The 25,740-nt window shown below is 31.3% G+C and overlaps 2 protein-coding genes across 2 annotated transcripts in view; both read left to right on the top strand.

Moving 5' to 3' along the window:
* Nucleotides 1-12,685, top strand: part of LOC108906677 (cationic amino acid transporter 2) — a 132,326-nt gene extending 119,641 nt beyond the window's left edge. Inside the window, exons 9-13 of the mRNA XM_018710000.1 lie at nt 4,415-4,521; nt 6,665-6,759; nt 6,917-7,155; nt 9,857-10,132; nt 12,433-12,685. Of these exons, the coding sequence (XP_018565516.1) occupies nt 4,415-4,521; nt 6,665-6,759; nt 6,917-7,155; nt 9,857-10,132; nt 12,433-12,685 (970 nt within the window). The remainder of the gene's footprint in view (nt 1-4,414; nt 4,522-6,664; nt 6,760-6,916; nt 7,156-9,856; nt 10,133-12,432) is intronic.
* A 6,692-nt stretch (nt 12,686-19,377) lies between these two features.
* On the top strand, nt 19,378-25,450 carry LOC108906676 (conserved oligomeric Golgi complex subunit 4). The gene is made up of 9 exons (XM_018709999.1): nt 19,378-19,539; nt 19,591-19,788; nt 19,844-20,638; nt 21,346-21,593; nt 21,716-21,938; nt 23,662-23,928; nt 23,995-24,180; nt 24,237-24,457; nt 24,658-25,450. Exons 1-9 carry the CDS (start codon nt 19,462-19,464, stop codon nt 24,698-24,700), a joined length of 2,259 nt encoding a protein of 752 aa, XP_018565515.1. The 5' UTR covers nt 19,378-19,461; the 3' UTR covers nt 24,701-25,450.
* Nucleotides 25,451-25,740: the final 290 nt, after the last annotated feature.

Below are 25,740 nucleotides of genomic sequence, written 5' to 3'. Positions count from 1 at the left end.
GGGAAAACAATGCGGAAGATGCGCTTAATGGTAGTAGATTCAATGTTCGAACGCTTTGAGGTCTGCTGGTTCGTCCCAGTCAGATGTAAGTGCGCCAAATTAGCGGAAGTTGAGGGGTAATTTGCTTATCTTTTAAAAGGCCGAGAAAATATTTTTTCGATTTTCTCTCTTTATTAGTTCTTCCGAGTAAAATTAATGACAATATGACTGAATCACCCTGTATAGACTTATAAGTAAAATAAGAGAAGTCAATTTCGACTGAATTTGTATTTCCAAAAGAACAGTTATCAATAGTTTTGACACAATTTTACACACTATCTACATTATAGACGAATCGCTATAGCAGTAAACGGACTAGAAAAATCGATGAATTGACGTCCGCTATTTTATTGTTGAAATGTGGGGAAGACAGTAGAAAAGGTCTCATCTTTTTTCATTAGCAACAATGTTTTTTTTTAACAACTTGGATCGAAAATCAGTTTTTCCAATATATTGGGAAAACTATTGATTTTAGAAAAAAGTGTTAAACATACGGAATATGCGCAATAAAAAGACCTACAAAATGCCGCCTGATAGATTAAAATCGGATAAATTGTTTAAGTTATTGCAAAAAAGAACATAAGAAAGTGGAATAACTTGGTTGTTATTTGTTGGAATGTAAATATACCTAAAAGTTCTGAGTTTTATTGTTATTCAAAACTGTGCGAAATATGGGCGCTGTAGAACCAATAGGTAGTTTTTGTAAAATTCTATTTTTCATCCCGTTAAGGGCAACAGTGCATAACTTTAACCTTCTTTCTCTCCGAAAAGTTATTAACAAAAAAGGGTTTAGAAAGTCAATTTTTAAAGCTTAAAACCTAACTTAGTTTTGTATTTAAATGGAATTTTAATTTATTGCCAAGGGCCTTTTGATTTTTACATAAAAACAGTTTTTTTAACACTTTTTTATACTTATAAACATTTAGATTATATCCAAAACCATGCTTAACATTTAATTATAAAAAGTGTGATTGTATAGCCAATTAAAAAACACACTGTAAAATCCAGATTCAGACGTTTTGTCCCGAAAAATTCATATTCAATGTATTCCTTCTAAATTTATCTAAATTTTTTATTTAGAACTCTGTTTATTGAATTATCGTACACCCTAAGTGTCGTTAGACCTTATGAGTGCTCAAAATTCAATTTCAAAGGGTCTAATGACACTTAGAGTGTACGATAATTCAATAAACATAGAAATCTAAATAAAAAATCTAGATAAATTTGGAACAAATATATTGAAGATGAAGTTTTCGCGGCAAAACGTCTACATCTGGTTCGGACTGAGGCAGTACAGTATTGGGTGTCATGAAGGCATGCAAAAAATGTAATGAAATTTCTAGGGACGTATTTAAAAAATGAAGTTGATGATGGTCTTAGTAAAACGTATCGTTACATATAAAAATTGATTGTGTCATTCGATAGATGGCAAAGAGTTGCCATGAGAAAGAATTCTTCTTTTTTCAATATCATCTCAAACAAGGCTGAAATGAAACAAAACCGGATTTCCGAAATTTTGATTTTTTTTCATATATTTCGAAAACTAATCATGTTAGCCTTGATTTTTTAGATGCATAATGTTGATCCCCTGGTAACGTAACTTTAAGCCACCCATTTAAGCTACTTCGTATCTCTTACCGTTTCAGAGATCCCTGTAGTGAGAAGCGAATTTGTAACAGCCTGTATAGCTTGCTATAAACTAAAAGACATATTTTTCTTGTCACACTGAGTGCACATCAACGAAATCTTTTTCGTGTGACAGCGTAATATAGCTAATCTGCTTTACCTTCCGCCACATGGAGCAGTTTAATACGTCGATCCATACTGATGCATTAAAACGAAATTATCACCATTAACCGGAAAGGGCCATCAAAAGTGCCCTCGAGGGCTACATTCGCTGTGCCTGGCTAATAATTACATTCGAATTAAACGACCGCACTTCTTCCGATAAGTGGCGCTTCACCCCCACTCACACCCACCCTAATTGTCGCCATTTCATCTATATTGTATCGCTATAATAAACAAGGTAATTGTTCAGTATATTGTACGCCCTGTGGTTACAGCTAATTTGGTGTAAATTTCTGATTTAAAGGAATATATTTTTCCATGGATAGTTTGTTTCCAGTTCATCTCTACTTAATGAAAAAATTAATGCAGTATTTATTTCCTGTTTATTTCCTTATTTCTTCTGTAATTTGTTCAAAAATGGTTATTTAAAGAAAAATTTTACAATTGATAAAATTTCTAATAAATTTGCTTGTCCACATAAAAAAGTCATTATTTCTCAATAAAAATTATAAAATAATGTTTCCAAAGTACCTATTTGTATACTTAAGGCACTTTTAATTAGTTTTTTAAATTAAAAAACTTTATCTCATCTGTACATAACTACATACATACTTTATTACTTTATTTTAATTTTTGGTTAGGCAAAACTATTTTCATAAAAATTACCTTTGACCAATCCTCTTGGCGGAAGGGTTTATTTCATTAATTTTGAAATATTTTCGAAGGTGGCAAAATTCTCAAAAAATAAAAAAAAATGCTCTAAACTTAAAAATCCACCTGCCTCAACATTTCCAGCACCGTTTTCTTTGAATATTTATTCGAATGGATGGTTCCCAATGTCTAGAATTTCTTGGACATAATGTGCCTGAGCTTCTTGAATGCCCTTAGCTGCTCGAACTACGGTGGGCCCCTTTTTTTGTTCAAAAAGTATGGCAGATTGAACGAGGACCGGTGGCGTGGTCATTGCTGACCTAAACTCTCTCGATTATTTTTATGGGGGCATTTAAAAAGTGCAATTTATCGTACTGAAGTGGAAGCTATTGATGATTTACTTAAATGTATTACTGCTGCTGCCAATGACTTACGACTGCAAGACCAGTGAGAAGAAGAAACATTTGCCTTGATTCCTCAAAACGTCAATCAGACGTACCCAAATGAGTTTAAGAGTCAGTAGATAAAATTTTGGATCAAANAAATTGATTGTGTCATTCGATAGATGGCAAAGAGTTGCCATGAGAAAGAATTCTTCTTTTTTCAATATCATCTCAAACAAGGCTGAAATGAAACAAAACCGGATTTCCGAAATTTTGATTTTTTTTCATATATTTCGAAAACTAATCATGTTAGCCTTGATTTTTTATATGCATAATGTTGATCCCCTGATAACGTAACTTTAAGCCACCCATTTAAGCTACTTCGTATCTCTTACCGTTTCAGAGATCCCTGTAGTGAGAAGCGAATTTGTAACAGCCTGTATAGCTTGCTATAAACTAAAAGACATATTTTTCTTGTCACACTGAGTGCACATCAACGAAATCTTTTTCGTGTGACAGCGTAATATAGCTAATCTGCTTTACCTTCCGCCACATGGAGCAGTTTAATACGTCGATCCATACTGATGCATTAAAACGAAATTATCACCATTAACCGGAAAGGGCCATCAAAAGTGCCCTCGAGGGCTACATTCGCTGTGCCTGGCTAATAATTACATTCGAATTAAACGACCGCACTTCTTCCGATAAGTGGCGCTTCACCCCCACTCACACCCACCCTAATTGTCGCCATTTCATCTATATTGTATCGCTATAATAAACAAGGTAATTGTTCAGTATATTGTGCGCCCAGCGGTTACAGCTAATTTGGTGTAAATTTCTGATTTAAAGGAATATATTTTTCCATGGATAGTTTGTTTCCAGTTCATCTCTACTTAATGAAAAAATTAATGCAGTATTTATTTCCTGTTTATTTCCTTATTTATTTTGTAATTTGTTCAAAAATGGTTATTTAAAGCAAAATTTTACAAGACAAGTGAGAAGAAGAAACATTTGCCTTGATTCCTCAAAACGTCAATCAGACGTACCCAAATGAGTTTAAGAGTCAGTAGATAAAATTTTGGATCAAATTAATAATTAAAAATTACTGATAACATTTAACAATATTAGGAATTGATAATAATAATAAAAGCAATAACTGAATTGACTAAATTGGAATAACTGTGATAAAATGTTACTTATTTATTACCACAGTAAATTATTTTCATTAGGTATTACAATCGACCAAAAATCCAGTGCTACGTAAATATGTAAATATTTTTAAATAATTTTCCAAGTGTCCTTTTTTTATTTCTCTTTTATGCTATTGTATTTGAAAGTATAATAAATATTTTTTTGGGTTATGAATCACTCTGTATATCTAAAAAAGAAAGATCTGAAATGATCCGTATAGTTTTGGATTGGGTTTTGGATAACTAACTAAAACTTCTCAACATTCGAAATATATCAGATTTTGAAACCTAATTGCAATGAAACTGAATAGTTTATATCAAATTAAGTACATAACAACTTGTTAAAAAACTCACCATTTTCAGTTCTCCTGACAGCGACGATACCCTTGGAGGAGATGAGCCGGAGGAGGACTTTTCTGGAAGAGATGATCAATTTTTAGTTTCCGATAGAACAGAAAATAAATTTTATGGTAAGCTGATACATAATTTAATGTTTAGATTTTGTTTCACATAAATGGTAAAAGAGTAGTTTATTTATATTTCGCAAAATCAAATATACATAAATGGTAGATATTCTCGAGAAATAGTCCATTCGACATCAGTCTATCAAAAAAAAAAAAAACAGTAGGAATTATGTAATATAACAAAACGTATTATATTATTAGCTCTCGAATTTTTTAGTCTATTTTAAGTTATACATATACGATTAATAAGCCGGTTAAAATAGCTTAAAAATAAGGGTAAGATTACAATAATTAGCATAAAGCTGAAAATTGATATGAGTATTGGGAACACCATTATAAAGGAAATGTGAAAGTCCCCATCGATTTTTTGCATTATTCAACCAAACGGCAAGATCCATCATAAAAATAGATTAGACAAAAATTGTAGATCTATAAAAATTGTTCTTGCGCTTTTTTCCTAAGAATCACCATTTCTGAGATATAGCGATTCAAAAAGTTGAAAAAGTTGTGTTCTCCATATTATACACACGTTTCCATGCCACTTGTGAGGTAGTGTATTTGGCGCGTTTTACTTAACGTGGTGTCCCCAGTAGGCCTATTCCACGATCTATTGTTGTCCTGTTTAATTAAATACTATTGTATTAAATAAAAAATGGTACTATTGGAAATGATGAAAGCGGTGTGAATTACAAGTACTTGGGGAAAACTATTCGTCTGATTGATAATTATCTAACGGAACCTCAAGTATAATGTCTTCTTCTTCATCTTCTCTGTCTCCTTCTTCTTCTTCCTCTTCTCTTCCTTCTTCTCCTTCTTCTTCCTGATGGATACAAGTAAATTGTTCTAACAGCGATGCTTCAGATGTCTCCTCGCTAATATCGTAAGAATCCTCTTTTGATGGCGATTCAACATTAGAGCACGACTGGTCTTGACAACTGGTACATGCTAATGAACAAAACAATCCAACTTTTTTGCAGCCACACTTAGCACTACACCTCTTTTTGTAATTGCAAATAAAATGCAAATTGTATTGAGGAGTTTTCCGGTGCAGGTAGAGAGTAAAGTCTGAATTGGTTCCAATGTATTGTCAATTAACTTCCAACCCCAGTCTTCTGGGTCCATTTATTACCAAGCCACACTTGAACTTAATAATATATGCAAAATAGATGTTGATGAGCAGAATCAGAGGTTGGAGGAAGACAAGCTAATTGCACTCTTTTATTGTTACAAAAGTTAAGTATCGAAACTTATCTAAACAGGTAATTTTTTTTGGAGCTCCATATACAGATAGAAGGAAGCGAATTCCGTTGGTGATTGCAGCTTGTCGAGTACAGTTATTCTCTTTAAAAACTTTAGCACAATTATCTAAATCTTGTTTTTCAAACAATTTAAAAACTGTTGGGGCAAAGCCTCCTGAAAATTATCTATATCTCAGAAATAGTGATTCTTAGGAAAAAAAGTGTAACCACAATTTTTATAGATAATTGCATGGTCTACAATTTCTGTCAGACCTATTTTTATGATAAAACTTACCGTTTGCCTGAAAAATGCAAAAAACCCCATAGTTCCGAACTTTGACCTTGAATAAATTTTTTTGCAGATGTGAGATCGATGGGGACTTTTCACATTTCATTTATAATGGTCTTTCCAACATTCGTACCAATTTTCAGTTTTATGCGAATTATTGTAACCTTGAATGTCTATTTTCACCGGTCTGATTTAAACAATTGTTTCTAAAATATTTCGGCAAATAAAGTGAAATAATCTTCTTCAATACCATAAATCTCGGTATGCAAAAGATATCTAATTCCATAGACAAGTCTCCTAACTGCTGATTTATGGGAAACAACTACTCTATGGTCTACACGCCCCAACTGGCATTGAATCAGCAATATCTAGTAAATAGCTAGTAACAAATATCCAAAATAAAAACTAAAAATTAAATGTCTAAATATAATTAACACAAAAACACACGTGTTATATTGTGTCATTGATATTTTAATGTCTATCAAAATCTATTATTATATTCGATTCCTTTTGACAACATTTGACAACCACTCTCTATAATAGAATATACGTTTAAAAGAAAATATGTAATAATATCTATGCCGAAAGACAATTTCAATATATATATATTTTTTTTTGACAGGAACTCTTCATGGTGGGGGTAGTGCAACCAGTACGGGAGGTGTAGTGGGATCCACAGTTGGTCCCAGTTTAGGATATATTGGGCGTAGATTGCAAGTTAGTGACCTCATCATCAACCATTAATAAAATTAAATACACACAACCCAACATTCCGTGCAGACTTTAATCATGATAAACTATTTTTGCGCATAAACACGACTTTATAAATAAGAATATTATTCCATGACAGACTTTCATTAATTTTTTTTTATAGGCTGCCACGTATCTATGCCCGGCAATTTTCCCCTGGGTAGACACTGGACCTGCAACGGAAGAGTCGGGAATGTTCGTAATGAAAATGGTTGGGAATTTATATATCCTCATCATAATCTTCGACCTAATAATCGTATTCGGAATGCAAAGTATGAACACCACTCTTACGTGTTTCGTCCTCCTTCTTCTGTTCGGCATCGTGGCGGTTTGTCTCGTCATATCGAGGAAACCTCAAAACAGGTTGGTGATATTACCTTAAACAATTTTTACATTTAGACACTGCATTATATTTGTTAAAACATCAACACTATAAACGTAAATAAATGTTCATATACTTACAATTAGTTAAACTCTAAAATCTATTAATATCTTCGACAGCACGTGCTTACAAAATTATATTTAATGATGCAATTTTACTCTGCACAAGATTGGTCATAGATACAAATCTAGGGCAAGAAGAATCATTTAAAGCTATTGTTAGATCTAACTATCTATTACGAGAAGCTTTCTGGAAGTTATAGCAATTGGAAAGTTATGGGCAAATCAAAAACTGTAATAAAATTGTAAATATTATACAGGGCGTAATAAAAATAAGGTTACAAACTTAGTAGGGGTATTTCATATAAAATTTTTGCCTAAAGTGTTTCCTTGGTAAGATACAGGATGTTGAAATGTTAGAAAAAAACACACAGTGACCACTGCATTACTAGGAAGTGGAAGATCACGAAAAGCTCGTACAGTTGAGGTTGAAGAATTTATTTTGGAAGCTCTTGATGAAAATCCAAATGTCAGTACTCGGCAATTAACCAGACAATTTAATACTAACCAAATGACCACTTTGAGGGTATTATAGGAGCAGCTCCTTTACCCTTATCATTTACAACGAGTTCAAGCTCTCACGTCTGCTGATTTTTCTATGAGAGAAAATTTTTGCAGATGGTTTATACAGCAAACGACTAACCCAAGATTACCAAGAATAGTATTTATAATTGCCATAATGAACATCAATGAGCAGATGAGAACCCTCGTGCAATAATTGAAGGCAGGCGTCAAGTTAACTTTAAGATAAATGTGTGGGCGGGAATTAAGTAGATTATCTAATTGGTCCTTACATTTTTCCACAACGTCTTACTTGAAATCTTTATTATAACTTCTTAGTAAATATATTACCGCAACTTCTGGAAGATGTACCATTAGAAACACGAGCTAATTTATGGTACATGCATGATGGTGCATCCCTCCCCATCACCCTTCATTTCCATCGAAGTATATGAATTGCCAATAGCCGATGAAGATATGCTTCGACAACGTTTAATGAATCGTGACGGAATCTGTAATTATACTGGAATATTTTAAAGGAAAGGTACGCTTAAATATCACAGACCACCTAGACTGGCTTATAGAGCGACTTTGGTGAAAACACTTTGGAGCCTGATTTGGAGCCCAGCGCTCAGTCGTGTCCTAGCATTTGATGTGTACGCATCGCTGTGATTTCGATAATTAGACGTTTTATCATGGGCAAGTGTATTGTAAAACATTGTATAAATAGAAGTGATCGAGTTGGTGAAGAGAGGCGAAAAGTNGTTGAAGAATTTATTTTGGAAGCTCTTGATGAAAATCCAAATGTCAGTACTCGGCAATTAACCAGACAATTTAATACTAACCAAATGACCACTTGGAGGGTATTATAGGAGCAGCACCTTTACCCTTATCATTTACAACGAGTTCAAGCTCTCACGTCTACTGATTTTTCTATGAGAGAAAATTTTTGCAGATGGTTTATACAGCAAACGACTAACCCAAGATTACCAAGAATAGTATTTATAATTGCCATAATGAACATCAATGAGCAGATGAGAACCCTCGTGCAATAATTGAAGGCAGGCGTCAAGTTAACTTTAAGATAAATGTGTGGGCGGGTATTATAGTAGATTATCTAATTGGTCCTTACATTTTTCCACAACGTCTTACTTGAGATCTTTATTATAACTTCTTAGTAAATATATTACCGCAACTTCTGGAAGATGTACCATTAGAAACACGAGCTAATTTATGGTACATGCACGATGGTGCCTCCCTCCCCATCAGCCTTCATTTCCATCAAAGTATATGAATTGCCAATAGCCGATGAAGATATGCTTCGACGACGTTTAATGAATCATGTGACGGAATCTGTAATTATCCTGGAATATTTCAACGGATAGGTACGCTTAAATATGGTTCGACGTGCCCGAGCGTGTATTGAATCTAGGAGAATGGATTTTCAACATTTGTTATGAGAGAAAAAGTATCCATTAGTTTGTATTAGCATGTTTGTTTCATTTTATTATGTGATATTTTGTTAATAGCAAAAATGTTATAATATACGAATAAACCAACAAACTTTTCATCGTACATCAAATAGCTGGAGAACGAAGGCTCGCCCGAAAATAACTGAAGTTACACTTTTTGCTCTAAAGGGAACAGGCAATTTAGAAATTCACCTATATTTCTTTTTGGTTTGGCTTCCTCATATCTCCACACCTGAATTACAGTCTTAATCATTGAAGGTTTCAGGTTATGAGGGGGATATACCAAATTCCAACTTTTCAACACCCTCACCAAAGAAGCACTATAGGCAAAAATTTTATATGAAGTACCACTACTAATTTTAAGTGTTCTATCTGCTGGAAAAGTTTGTAACCTTATTTTTGTTACACCCTGTATTTATCATTATCATAAAATAAATTTATTCAGCAATACACTCGGACTGGATCCGCAGATTACCAAAACATTACTTCTCGTAGGGAAAGTTACAAGTATAATATATTAAACAATTAATTTTAAACACTGAATTCTTCTATGAAATCCCATAATGTGGTATCAAATTTCGCATAAGCTTGCATATATTTTCAAGCAAATTTTACTTCTAAATTTGTTACGTAACTAACATTATTTTCAGAAACTCGCTTATGTTTATGACACCAGGGCTGCCCTTTATTCCTGTTGTTGCCATAACCGTCAACATCTACCTTATCCTCAAACTTTCGCCGTACACTTTTGTTAGATTTACCATTTGGATGACTCTGGGATTTATAATGTACTTTTACTACGGCATCAAGCACAGTACGCTAGAGGAGGGCTCAGACGGCGACCAAAATATCGAATTGACAGTAACGGACCACGAAAAGCCGAAATTTAACAGCGCATCGTCCTATACCGATCAAAGTATTTTCAGGTGAGTTAAAAAAAATAATGACAGCCTCCTCACAATTGAATCTCGTTCTATGAACTTTATTATATATATGATACATATAGGCATACTTACTGGGTGTAAAATCATAAATGGGATAGTATTTTGCAGATTACTAAATATAATTTTTTTGAAAGAACTGAAACTTAGCTTATTCCATTTTTTATTGCACGATTAATATTTATTTAACAATTTAAAAATGTTTAAATTTATGAAGATACTTTTTTAATAAAATTTTATCGTGATATTCAGGAATTCATATTGTTTTTAATTTTCCAGTTTCAAAATTGCAGTTTTATACAAGTTTTCTCAATGTCTTTGACTTTGGTTTAGGTAAAGCATACAGTTTTACTATTATATTCTAATATACTGTTGACAATTAATATGTTGTCACCATAAATAATAACTTTTAAATATTTTTCTTCATTAGTGTAATAAATTATGTTATAATAGTTTAATAATAATTAATAGAAAGTCTATTTGACCGTTTATTATTCTAATTTTCATTAAACTGTTTTTTGCGTAAGCAAAATTTACCAAGCTGCAATGTCTATTCTGTTTTTTATTAAAAGAAATAATTGTGGTTTGGTGGGTAATGAAGAAAATACCTATTTTATATTCATTTTAAATCTATCTTAAAACATTTTAAGCTAAGCTAAGTTTTATTGTCTGAAACAATATCTAATTAATTTTTTGCTTTTAAAATTATAAATTTATCTTAAAACATTTTAAAATTATTACAATTTTTAAATATTTTTAATCTGAATTTGTGATACCTACCTAGAAAACTATTGAATTGTTCGAATTAATTTCTAGAACATAATTTGTTAATTTTTTTCGAAAGTAAGAAAATTTTACTTTGATTCAAGCAATAACTACATTTTGTTTTGGCAAAACTCTAACTAAGCCCTTATATCGAGGAGCTCTATCGCCTAGATCTGACAAAATAGTTATCTTGCTGGAGAGTTAAAAATATCTACCATTGTGTAGTAAGGATATCCTCATACTAAAGAAAATTAAAACAATCAATACCAACATTGTTGATAATTAGGTATATGTTCGTTTACAATTTGCATAAATTTAAAATTTCCTGGCTTGTACATACATGTCTCAAAATGGTTGCTTTTATACGAAATAAATTGGAACTGGAGTTGTAGTAATTAGTTGTTTGTCGGTATTTAGGAGTTACAAGTACATTGTAAATGCAATCCAAACACTATTGCAACCCGTTTTATGCATAATTCCTGAGGATGATTTAAAATTAAATCAAAACTCGACTCAGCAAAAAAGCTCAACCATCAAAGTAGCAGACTAAAAATTATGACAACCTTAAATTTGTCAGTTCAGTCTTTGCCTATCCAAAGTATGTTCAATTTTGAAACTATTCGCAATGTACAGGGTGAACTATAAAGGTTGATGGATTCGAAAATTAACTAAAACACAGTACTGAAAATTTCTTTTATTATTAAAGTGGAGGTCCAAGAAAATCATTTCTTAAAAACAAATGTCAGTAAGATACAAGTCAAGGCTTCTGGGAGGCTATGAAATACCTCCTCTAAGTTATATGAGTTTTTCTGCATTTCGTTTATGACAGGCAAAGATTCATTCGATGTGTGGCATGTGACTCCGTCTTGTTGAAACCATATCCTTTCAGTGAATGTAGAGAATTTCCTGGTTCTAGTAGTAGTAGGTCAAGTAAAAATGTGCTTCTTTCGAGGAGAAAATGCTTGGATAACGATTTAGCACTGTTAAGGCCGTATTTCAGTCAGGCTGGTCCTACCTACAATACAGCTTGAAAATAACAGCCCTATACACCAGTCCAGTATGAGTGTATACTCATTTGTTGCACTACGTTTTGGACCCGACCTCAGTGAAATTCTTCAAGATAAATTGAGGTCAATCGGTTTCAATTTCTGCACTAATTGTACCTTTTAAAGATGCAATTTAAGGTATTTTTATGCAAATACTTTGAGATCTGATGATCCGGGATCTACCTTTATACAAATTCCAATTTATTTAACTACTTCCCCGTTTCATATTAACTTGTCTTTCATTTTGTAGGTTTTTTATTAACAGTGGAACCTGTAAATGTTTTAACATGTGTTTTAAATAATGCAATTCGAAATAAACACCTAATGAATCCCTCCCCACCACTCGTGCTTCACTCTCACTCACCATTCGAAACGTACATATTCGTAAAATCGTACATATTTATGGCCCACCCTGTATATTGTAGAGGTACGAAGTAAAACATATTTATTTCAATTTACCCAACCAAAATTCAGTCAAAACCAGCCGACGTACGACTGGGAGCCTAACAAGACTTGGGATCACTGTCCATCATGGGCCCAGCCACAAGCGCAAAACAACATCAGCCAACCCGCAGCGCAGCAGTATCAGGTCGAGCAGCGCTACAATGTGGAAACGAACAACACGAAATCCGTGATCAACAAATCAAATCCAACCACGCAGACAACAAGTAGCACTTCGGGACTTTTCGTGAGCGATCCCATGGCTTTCGCCAAGTGGGACGATTAGTAAGATGTATTATTTTACCAACGCGTTGTTTTGTTGTTGTCATTTGTAAATTGAAGAAAAGGTTGTTAAAATTGTGTAGATATATTCATTAAACATTTACAGGACTGATGTTTTAAATAATTAGATAGGTTATCGTATCAATAATTGTACAATGTATTTGGCTGGAAACTAATATGAAACAAATTCACCAGATTTTTGTTATGAATGAGTCTAGTTTAGAACTTGATGTACTGAAATATTAAGAAGGGTAAATTTAATATCTAGTCATTCTTGCATATCCACCCTGATGTAGTTGTTAGAGGGAAGCACAACATTTCAGTCAAATACAAAAATATGTCAAGTAAACAAATATATTCTAAATACAAGAAAAATATAGTGGTTCTCTAGAAGTAAACAAAATATATCAGATTTTTTTACCGAAATTCTAAACTCTATTAATTTTTTACATGGTCTCAATATCAACTTCACTACCATTACAATTTTTATTGGAATTTATATTTAGATAAATTATTTAGGATAAGGGTAAATGTTCATTTATTTATATTTATAATGTAAATTTAAATAAATTCGTCATAAAGAAACTGGTGATATAATGGCACAATTTGTAGTTAGTGATTAAAACTTAAATAGTTCTGCACGTTATTTGCCTACTTATACATATGTGATAGTATCGAAGATGTGTAGTCATTCTTTCCTTAGCCATTAACGTTAGACTTCCTTCACTCTACTGTCATTAAATTTTGTGATATTAATTTGTAAAACTCTTGGATGATCTCAAACCTCAGTTTTAGGAGAACAACAAACACTACAAATACTATACACTATAATAACCTATTGCTCCAGAGACTCTCAAAGTGCTAAGATCGCTACTTTCGATATATGTAAGCGTATTATATTCACACAGAACGCTATGCTGGCTGTGTTTACTATGTCCGATATAGCCACAGAATGCATATGATATTTACGGTATAGTTCACAGTGATAGGATACGCTGATCTATACACAGGGGTTTACGCAAGGTGCCTTTCCTTATCACACCTAAATGCAAACTAAAAGGCTTGCAATAGTAATTTTGAAACAAGATAAATAGATAACACTGAGCTGAAACTGTTTTTATGGAAGACTGTAGGAATACCATAAACTAAACTATTAGAGATTGACTCAGGTTATAATATTATTGCCCAATATTTTACCGAAAGTATTCTTGAAATTATATTTGAGAGATTTCAATTAAATAATACTTAAAACATGAGGAATAAAATGGAAAAACTTTTTTTTATTTTCCACTCATTTGCTAATAAAGAACAAAATTCAGTTTCAAGGCATAAAACATCTTTGTGATTATAACGGTGAAGGTCTTCTCTACCTACGCTAACCAACTTTTTTTTCTTATGGACGACATATTGGTCTTTCGTAAATGGTTGGCTGAAGAAATACGAATCCAGCGATATGTCGCACTTTTATGAAATTCCATGTTCAACGACTACATAATTCCATTTAATTAATTATTATTTTCGTTTTAGCTCCTACCTAATATACTTCGTACCTTCGTATATATAAATAAATAATTTTTTGTTCTTTCCACCTATGTATTTTGACCGCTAGAAGCCGAACCTGTTATAGAAAGTATTCCATCGCCCTTTAGTTTTTTTATTTGTAATTTCTAGAAACCACGTCTAATAGGTACCCAACAAGTTGCTAAAACTCTGCATCCAGTAGTCTCTCTTTAGCCAAAACTCTGGAAACGAATTTAGGGCTGCTACTGACGAAACCACTTCTCAGACAATAGTGACCTCTGTAAATGGTAGAGACAAAATAGAGACTCCTACAGAACGTCTCAGAGAGCCACAATTGTCTGAGGAGCGATTCCGTCCATGGCGACTTTAGAGCCAACAATAAGAAGTGAAATGAACATCAGGGAAGGCCTAGGGGCTCTTATGGCGAGTCCACCTTCACAGAGTCTAACCCGAGAACAACAAAGTCGGGTAAAATATTCCTAACTAAGGCCTTAAAACCGCTAATCTTGATTAAATAGTTGTTTTTGTAACATCCATTCGTATACACAGGATGATTCAGAACTTACCCCAAAAAAGTGTTTTAAATGAACAGGGGACTCTTACAAATACAATTTTGTAAAAAAAAATCAAAAAGGGCAGTGCGAAAATGATTTAAAAATACACTTTTGCACGGCACTGGTAACTGGTCCACTGTAAAACCTAACCTTGTGCAAGGCAAAGCATGCAGTCGGCTACCGGCACGGCAGCAAAGTGTAATAAAAAATGAACAAACAAAAAATTGGATTTCCTAAGGAAAGAAATAAATATAATTTTATAACACCTAGTTTATATCAGCAAATTCAACTACTTTTGCCTCTATTGTTATTATTAATTAATTAAATTAATTTGTGGTTTTAATTATTAAAATAATTTGACATTCCTGATATTATAATAACAGTTCAAAATTTTGTCCACCGACGTGTAAACACATTTGGGCCCGTCTTACCTAGTTTCTACGAACTGACACAAATGTTGCTTCACCATAACACAAATGTTGTCTTGCTTCACCATAGATTAAAACGATATCCATCAAATCCGAGTTGCTATACACGTAAGCCATTTTTAACACTTGAAAAACTAATATAAACACTATCACAAAAACGTTAATACTAAAATCGGATTTCAATATTCGGAATCGCTGGACTCGTGGAGAGAGAGAGCACTGCCTACAGCGCACTACGCGAACATGATTCATTCCGATGACGCTAGAGACTACAGTAGTCCAACATTGTAAAGGTGAAAATATTACAATTCGATCATTTTTTTCTTGGAAACTATAAGGATTAAAAAAAATAACGATATTGACTGCATTTTTCATGACGCATCTATTTTCAAATTTTTTGGATGTTGTGAATCACCCTGTACTCATTTTCATTATTATTTTCTTGTTCACTGTCTTGTTTACGTTCTTGCGCCTCTTTTGTTATCACTATACTATTCACCTATACTTCTTCCTCAGAATATTCGGTTGACTTATCTATCTATCTTTTTGGTTACAATAGGGCGACATAACTAAGAATGGTTCAAAGTCTCAACATTTCACTGTTTATCTAAATTCACAAACACAACATACCTTTAAATACGCTCTAGTGCAAGAGTCGGCAACTGGCGGACCGCGGTCCAGATCCGGACCGCGGAAGGTAAAATACTGGACCACCAAAAATTTTTTGAAAATATAAATTACTCAAATAAATTATTTAAAAAATATTTTTTTACGTTTGAGTGCCACCCTTATCATTTTTTCCAGTATTTTACAATTGTGACTGATTTGAGTTCTTAATGCAAATGAAAATAAAAAAATAGTAAGAAATATGATTTTTTTTCTGGACCTCGTTAAAAAATTTCAAAAGTATCCGGACCCCACCTAAAATTACTTGTCGACCCCTACTCTAGTGTGACGTTGCCTCTTTAAAACAGTGAAAGTTATTTTGAAATACGAAGAATAGAAGTGTAGCAAAAACTCAAAAACTACACTCGCAAGCTTAGCGTATACATAATTATATTATACGCATTCTATATTTACGTCCAGTTAAGATATAAAATAATGTTGGCTATGGCACATAACAGACATAGCAGATATAGCGAATATTGTGTTCAGTGTCGTCCTAGCTTAAAATTATACATAACTCATTTGTTTGAAAATTTAATTAGCTTTGTTCCTAGTGCATTACAATCAGTTTCCAACAGTCGGACCCAATCGCATTTGCTTCCAAACATTGAATTTTGAACCTTGCGTAAATATTATACTGGAATACGCAAGCGTCTGACTGTTGGGAAGTATTGCTTCTAGGAACAAAGCTATTATAACAATCGTGTGGCATGAGGGACCTTATTCAGCGGATTAAGATGCTTTTTTTATAAATTTAAGTAAATTTATAATAAAATTTCACATTCCAAGAAAAAACTCAACAAGCGATCGGGTTTTAATCTGCTTAAGCCCCTGAATGTTATTAACTAAAAACGAAAATATTAAAATGACACATAATCAAACGTCTTACGAAGTCCACCACAAACCACAGCCAAGTTATATTTCCAATTACATTTCCATTCCCTTACATGTCTTTTCCAAGTAATACAAGAATACCTCCTTATAACAATATATCATTATTAGAAGTCTTCTTACAACAGTATTGTTTAGTTTTACTTTACTGTTATGTTTCGATAAAATTTATTAAATATACACATAATATATACCTAGAGTTAAGAAAATGCAAGTAATCTTACATTAATGATAATAATTATAATATCTATAACTAATTTTGTAAATTATTTGGAGGATGTAAATATTTTACAATTAATTTTGTTGTACTTAATGAATGTCATAAAGCAACGCAATGTTCTAAAAAATGTAAAAACGTTATAAAATTTAAGTGCTGCAGATTAGTATATAGCTTTGTTCATGTTGAGTTTTCTGTTATATAAAAAAATTATTGAATCACGCCTTTGTAAATACACAGGACTGATATTATATTTAAAATACTCACACACGTCAGTGCCTGGAAAACGTATATATGCTAATAATTAGATCTGTGACAAATTTCGTGAAGTAAATCTTAAACGTCACTCAAAAAACCTGAAATCAATTTAAAATCTATCATTTGGAATAGTAAATTATGTGTTACGAATGCAGTGCTGATTTTTATTTTGCATTAAAAAAACGTTACAAAAAAAGTATAACCAAAACATTTTTCCGTCCTCAAAGCATATGAATGAAAATTTACTTACACATATTATGTTTCTTCACACTTCTGTTTTAATTAACTGTGAACTAATTATTCAATTAAAAAAATATATATCTGAAATTTAATTTTTGCATTTTTATAAATAAAACGTGTACATTCAATGTGAAAATTAAAAAAAATCATTAAAAATAATAACAGAGATGCAAAAAGAAAGAGAAATCTGCTAACATTTAAATATTAGTACCTAGTTTAATTGTTTGTTTTTTACAATTTCAAACAAAATAAAATAATTTATGTTTAAAAATAATAAGCAATAACAAATAAAAAGCTTTTACATAACCACTCAAAAAATACCTATAATTAAAATACATTTAGTTGATTTAAAATGTGTTACTAAACTTAAATGCATGGATGGTGCTAAATTAGTTCGACATTCATTTTATTTGTGTTAAAAGGGGTAAAAATAGTATATAAGTAAAAATCAGTAGCGGGAAAATTTCTCATTTTTCTCTTGCAAAATTTCTATGCCTTTGATTTTTTTGAAATTTTCATTAAAACGTTGTATAAAAAAAGTTATTTTAAATTCTCTGACGTGTTTGCATAACGGTACAGTGTACATTAAAAATGAAAGTCTGCATCTCGAATAAAATGATAGAAATCTTTATGAGTATCACCAGAATTCAAAATATTAACTTGATTTTCAAAATTTCCAGTAGCGTCGACTACATAGTTACTCAGTTATACTAATCCCCAATATCTACGCCTCTGTTCAATCCGCTACCTACATCAATAGTTTCCGGAAACATTTTAGAAAATATTGTTTCTTTTCTCAAATATTAACCGGCTGTAAGTATTTCGAAGATTAAGCGTTTCAAGACGTTCCTTCATGGGAACCTGTTGAAACAATTTTAGATTTTTATTTTAGATTTCTAATATCTAACCACCACCTACCATTTACATTTTCGGGACAATCTTGAAGAAGATTGTAAGATTTGGATTTGATCACAAAATTTAAAGAAGCATGTTATTTCACGAAATCTGTAACTCAGTACAGCTTAGCAAATGTGTGAAAATGTATAGAAATATTGTTTGCCTATTCCGTTTATTTTATGAAAAAAATGAGAAGCAATTTTAAACAAATATAATATGTATAAACAACGAACATGTTGATAAAGAAATGTTTATACATGTTGACGGTTGCTTATTCTATTATAAAATGTATTTAAATATTTTTAAAATAAGCCCATACTTGTAAATTATATATAATTATAGTGATATCTTGGTATCTTGGTGTTATTTCTTCCGATTTCAATTAGAAGATAAGTTTTAGATAATTCAAATGTTATAAACAATACCTACTCATTGGAAATAAATGATTTCAGCATTTCTATGATATTTTATTTTTTGTCCTAAAATAGTTTAATTGAATTAAAGAAAAACAAAGAAATAGGTAATCTAAAAATAGGTAATCCATATTTTACAGAAAAAATATCGACCTTTATATAAAATAATTATTCTTTCTCGCTACGTACCTACTACAAAACTTGTAATTAATTATTTAATAAGGATAAGTACAAAGTATCTTGCAGAAAAAAGCACTGAAAATTTTGCATGTGTTTCTACTGCGTGTCCATCTGGAGTTCAAAAAGCAATAACCATAAAAAATCTATAGATTTATAATATTTATCGAAAAATCTTACATCGTGTCAAAAATCCGTAGATCTACGGATAAATACGTAATGTTAACACTCAGATAAAAAACAAATTTGAAAAAATTTGGTAACCTAGAACGAAACCCACTGTAGAACGAAACGAAACAAAACGAAAATACAGCGACATCTTTCGATCATCACTAACACTACTACTAAAGTTCATATAGATATCTTCAAAACAATTCTTTTGACATTTATTACAAAACTTGATAAATCAAATATCAAATTAGTAAGGTTATGGTCTGCTTTAGTTCGAGTCTTTTTTATAACATGTTTTGATTTGATTTAATTTGATGTGTGCACCTTATTAATACACTTGCATACAAATGGATTCCAAATCAAACAGTTATGCAGAAATGCAGAAGAGTTGTCAATTAGAACTAGAAAAGTTAAAACTGGAAGAGGTAAAAACAAGGTACTTCTGAAATATATAATAAATTGATAATACTTTGCAGGAAACGCTGGTTCAAGACTTAAATAATTTATTTAGCCAAAAAACTTTCATAGAAGATAAAATTAAAGGTCTAGCGAAACTAGTTCCTACGTTAAAAGTTATAAAACATGAAGCCCAAGATCTTGTAAATACAGTAAATGATATATCCGAATCTTCTGAAAAAATTAGTGGTAAAATAAGATCTTTGGATGTAGCACGGGTATTTCAAACACTTGTCATATATTAGCATTAACTGATTTTCAAATATATTTTAGAGTCGTGTAACTGAATGTCAACATCGTGTTAGTGATTTAATCGATTTAGAGATTTGTTCACAAGGTGTACAGGAAGCTATAATGGATTCGAATTATGAAAAAGGTGCAGCACATGTTCACAGATTTTTGTCAATGGATCAGACATTACTAAAAAGAACAGCAAATGACATGGATACTATATCTAACATGTTGCGCTCAGTAAGAACTTTGCAAGATGCCACTAGCCAACTTAGAGCTATCGTTGAACATAAATTTACGGAAGCTGTTAATACCGAGGACTTAGTATCAATTGAAAGGTTCTTCAAAATATTTCCTCTCTTAGGAATGCATGAAGAAGGAATTAAAGAATTTTGTACGTACTTGAGAACCAAAATATCTGTGGTGGCAGATAAAAATTTAAAATCAGCAATAAGTGCTCCACTTTCTGACAAAAGACATGGTGTGATATACGCAGACACCCTAACATTACTATTTGAAGGCTTGGCTCGAGTAATAGACACACATCAACCTCTCATCGAAACTTATTATGGACCGGGAAGATTGATTTCTGCTGTAACGATATTACAAAAAGAATGTGATGTGCAGGTGAAAAGAGTGCTGCTTGAGTGGGCAAAGGCAAGGCAAGTTAATAAAAAGATGCAAACTATCAATGATCTTTCAAGAATGAGTTCAAGTTCCAGTTTTAGTAAATTAGAAAAAATTGATCCCAAGGATCTGGATATACTTATCGGAGAGATAACACTCATGCATTTCCGCAGTGAATTGTACTTTAAATTTATTCAGAGAAAAATTATGGTGAGTTTTATTTACAATTTTTTTTATTATGGTGTGCCTCTTATAACTTTTATATGGATTATATATTTTCTGGTGGCGGTAGTCATTTACTAAAAATAACATTAAAAAATTGTCGATAAATATTTAAAATGACCAATTTTCTTGGCAATATTGGTAATTCTTTTAAAATCAATATTTTACGTGTCAATAATTTACTTTCATTTATTTTTCTGTTTTGAAAATTAACAAAGTCAAAAGCTACTTATGAAATAAAAAAAATTAAAAACACTGATGCATCTATCTTTGATGATATAAATATTGTAATCGTAGTAAAACACCATTTCAGTTGAAATATAATTTTTCAAATTATTTATTATTTAATTAGAAATTAAGGTGACTGATCACATCATCAGTTGCTACCCATCACTTATATTTTTTCTTTGAATAGTACACTTTCTTAAGATCACTCTGTGATATAATATTTCATAAGTCTATAATAACGAGTCAAATAATTAAAAATTTAAAGTGTTTTTCATTTAAAAAAGTTTAAGTGAATATTTGGTAATACAATCTCTTATTAAATTAATTAACCATGTTCATTTATTCCTCAAGTCATCAATCAGATAATTCATATAAAATTGTATACCATTTAGAAAACAACCTATATAGAAAATAAATTCAACAAATATTTGGTACTTGAGATTTTCTGTAATTTGGTATTTTTTTAGGCTGATGTGGAGGTGGGGATACCTAATGCAAATGAAAAAGAAAAAACTTTGAAATTGCTAGAGCAGCTAATTAAAAATAGTGACTTGAGTCAAACTAAACATGAACTGCTGTCTCATTACCTTAGATTAGAACAATACTTTATGGAAGAATCGGTGGCTAAAGCTGTAGCTATGGATACTTTAGATCAGTCGCAACAAACCTCTAGTATGGTTGATGACACTTTCTTTATTATTAGAAAGTGCACAAGGTGCGTACATAAGTCATAAGTTTTGATATCGACAAAAATTTAATGTTTGTTTTATAAAAAAATACTTCCGTTGTTTTATTACGAATAATTTCAAAAATAATCTCCTAGAATATATTTTTTAGGAGGTCAATATCCACTGGATCTTTAGATGGTATATGCGTAAATATAAATAACGCCTGTAGGGTATTAGAGAGTGATTTCTGTGAAATTTTGAAAAGTAGGCTGAGGCAAGGGTATCCCTCTGGTTATTTGGACCTTACTCAAGCCTACAACGTGCTTCAAACTTCCATACAACAAGGGAGACTCCAATCTGGAGATACTGAACAATCTAGAACTGCTTTTATTGTAAGTTTAATATATATAGGAGAATGATTAATTTTCTTCTATAATTTTATACAAGGTGACCCATATAAAACGGATTCTTCTATGGTTCTGTATATCAGTATATCAGCAATATAAAAAATTGTTTAAAAATAAGTTGCACTAAATAAGTTTCTTATTTTTGGTTATTCTATTTTTGTGGGCTCTACCTAAAATGTAACTATGATTATACTACTACGATAAGCAAATATTGGGTTCAAAGTTGTACCATTTCGGGGTTATTTGTTGTATTTTTTATTGGCTTCATCCTCAACGACACAGTTTTCACTATTCAGTCAAGCATGAAAATATGAAAATACATTACGTAATACATTTCAAATAGAAAAATAGTTATTACGGATCTCAGAATTTCAATATCTTCAATCATGGACATTTATTTTTTTAAATGGAACCCTTTATTAAATTTGGCAGACAGATATATAAAATTTAATTTCCCTTTTGATTTTATTGAAGTGTGTTGGAATACATTTCTTATAGCTTGTGAGGATTTTTTAATATTTTTTTTGTTGCTGTTTCTTCATTAGAAAATAATAGTTGCAACTATACTGTTTCCAATATTCTCCATTCTTCCAAAACAGTAATGCCATTGTTTTAAAGCAACATTGTTCACATAAGCGGATAGAATGAAGCCTTTTAATTGATCAACTAGATTCTACAATCTATCAATCTAACTTTTATGGTGATTTATGATTCTATTTTATGTTTAACAAAATGGTAGACTGGACATTTATTGTTGATCTTTTAAGTATTTTTCTATTAATTTTACATCTTTTCTTTTTATTGTTTTATTACTGGTATGCATTTTTATGCCTTGTGCTGATTTAATGTATATTTTTATTAAAACTGTGGCTGCTGTGACAATAATTTTATTTGCAATTTGCAATTTTTCACCATTTAACCATTTTGGTTTTGAAAATTCCGCTAGTATTTCGCATCCATTTTTTAAATATGAAAAACTGAATATCTCTCAAACTATAAGAAACAGACCCTAACATACTTTAATAAAATTGACCGGAAATGAAATTTTCCATATTTCTGTGTTAAATTTATCGTTTCATTAAAAAAAAATCTAAATATTGTAGACTGAAAACTTTATACTTGTACTGACTTACAACTTGTGTTTGAAATATTTTTTTATATAAGTATTGATGTTAGTGTTTGCTACCCATCAATTGTTTGTTGTTTAAACTTCTTTCTTTTGAGAATACTTTCTGTTTTCACTACTTGTAAAAATAAATTTAAAAAATTATCAAAAAAAAAGATAATGGAATTTATTCTTGCAACAGTGATTAGTGAAGTTCTTCAGAATCAGGACTAATAAACCTTACTGTTACTAAGCCAATGTTTTGTTTATATAACATAAAGTTCTTCAGGATGCAACATTTTTAAGTATGAATATTGTAGGTTAAAATTATAATCTTAATTAGGTTAAATAAACAAAACATTGATTTAGTAATACACAAATTTTCCTTAATTTTTTAATTTTTTTGTTTCTTTTTATTTTTTATTTTCCTTATTTAATTCTTTTACTTGTTTTCTTTTTTCGGTGTGAAATTTTTGGCTATGCTTTAAAGTAACCCTTGACTGATTCCTTTAGTGTAAGAGTTGGTTTATAATAAATATTTAAGCGTACTTTCATAGGTCTCAAACAAACAGAAAAATACATCAATTCTTATTATAATTTTAGGTTGCTCTAAATAATGCAGATAGTAGTACTGAATACGTTGATGCCCTATGTGAGCATGTCCTAAAGGAGATAGAACAAGCTTTACCAAACATGAATAGTAATGAAAGAGGCAAACTGGAAAGTTGCCTCTCAGGTTTATCTTCCGTTACTACTAATCTGAAAGCCATAATTGACTACGGCATACAACAGTTAAGATCAACTGCTATAAAACCAAGAGTTAACCCTTGGGTCGACGCTTTCTTAAATATGAACCATCATCTTACAGAGGTAAAAAATATATGTGCCAAAGAAATTAATTAATATTTTATATTTTGTCATGTATTATAATTACAGGATGAATTAAATGTATATGAAGCAGGTGAATCGTTCGTCCAAAGTCTTATTATGAACCTAGAAACTCTACTTTCCTCATTTAAAGACATTTTGACATCTTCTAATTATGATTGCTTCACCCAAGTACTAACAACGGAAGTAACTCAGAGATTTGAGAAAGTTATATTGAAAAGTACTTTTAATAGGGTAAAGTTTCCTGTAAATTTAAGACATGTCAAAGTTATGTAACAATGATTTTTTAGTTGGGAGGACTTGTGCTAGATAAGGAAGTCAGAACGTTAGCAGGTTACATAACAACTACGACTTCTTGGTCAGTAAGAGATAAATTCGCTAGATTGACCCAAATTGCAACCGTGCTTAATTTGGAACAGTTAAGTGAGATTCATGACTACTGGGGTAATCATGATAGTGCACTAACGTGGAGACTAACTCCAACAGAGTTGAAAGGTGTTTTGGCTTTGAGGTAAGTTTTTAATTAATCAATCATTTACAGCTACATTTATCCAAAGTGGTTCCTAACATTTTTTATTCCTGACCTTTGCTCAAACTTTTCATGCATGAATGGCTCTATTTTATTTTTTAATGGCAAGACAAAATCTGCAAATGTGTGTTAATTGTTGCACATATGAAACTTGTATTCTTACACATAATTTCTATTTTCAGGACGGATTTTAAAGGGGATGAAATTAGGAGGCTAAAGCTTTAAGTATTGTTAATTTGTATTTAAATATACAGGTTGGTCCGAAAATTAATAAAAAAAAAATTAGGGGTGATGGAACATCAAAAGCTAAGACTGTTTTTGGATATGGACCACCATCTTTTGTTTTTTAGATACCTACAAGTTACCTCGGTAATTTTGCTTCCTTAAACAGTTATGGACCTTCATGGAAATGAAATAAAAAAATTTTTAAAAGATATGTATAGTAAAGCAATTTGATTCACATTAATCTATTTCCATTCAATGAAGCTATTCTTGAAATATAACCCACATTTCCAGACATCCTGTACATTAAGGAACACAAGATGACTGATTTTGGGACAGTCAGTTGTTTTATTTTTCAAAAACAAGTGAATTTTTTGTGTAAAATTAAACTGTATGGCATACACAAAAAACTTTACTTCAAAAAGGTTTTGTCACTGGAAGAGATAGCAGCTAACGACTTCTCTAGTGGATGGTAAAAAACTAATGCAACACTAACATATTTAACACCCTCAAAAACTTACCTCTATTAAGTTTCAGTGCACACTTTGTTTTTTGGAAATAAGGGTGGCTAAAATTTGATTATAAAAAATTATCTTTGAGGCCCTTTATCTCATAAACAAAAAATGATAGGTTCACAGGAAAAATTCATCTTATTATTTTGATCTTATCACCTTCTACCTTTTTCTGTCATTTGCAGAGCAGCATGTACATATAATTTATATTTTCTTTTATTAATTAAAAATAAATACTGTTTTAGAAGATAATACTATTTTATTTTCCCCCACTCTTAATTCATAATAATAATTTACAAATTGAAAAAAGGACAAATTTCCAATGAGAAATATTACAGAACAAATTGAGGAAATGGGATAAACTTAAGTAGGTATTCGAAATCTTATTAAAGATAAAAGATTCAGAAACTAATAAGCTATAATATACATAAGTAACTTTAATATTTTTTCTCAGGATCAATAATAAAAAGCAAATTCCAAATCATTTCTAAGATTTAATTATAATTTTCATATAAAGGCAGTGGCGTACAC

The sequence above is a fragment of the Anoplophora glabripennis genome, unplaced genomic scaffold, assembly GCF_000390285.2.
Source record: "Anoplophora glabripennis isolate ALB-LARVAE unplaced genomic scaffold, Agla_2.0 scaffold135, whole genome shotgun sequence".
NCBI classification, from domain to species: Eukaryota; Metazoa; Arthropoda; class Insecta; order Coleoptera; family Cerambycidae; genus Anoplophora; species Anoplophora glabripennis.
The sequence above is the reverse complement of the archived record's forward strand: the minus strand, read 5'-3'. Positions and strand labels throughout refer to the sequence as shown.

Coding starts and splice junctions, on each gene's coding strand:
- LOC108906676 (XM_018709999.1), top strand. CDS start 19,462: ATGGATTCCAAATCAAACAGTTATGCAGAAATGCAGAAGAGTTGTCAA. Junction 21,939..23,661: donor AATCTAGAACTGCTTTTATT/GTAAGTTTAATA, acceptor TTATAATTTTAG/GTTGCTCTAAATAATGCAGA. Junction 24,458..24,657: donor AAAGGTGTTTTGGCTTTGAG/GTAAGTTTTTAA, acceptor TTCTATTTTCAG/GACGGATTTTAAAGGGGATG.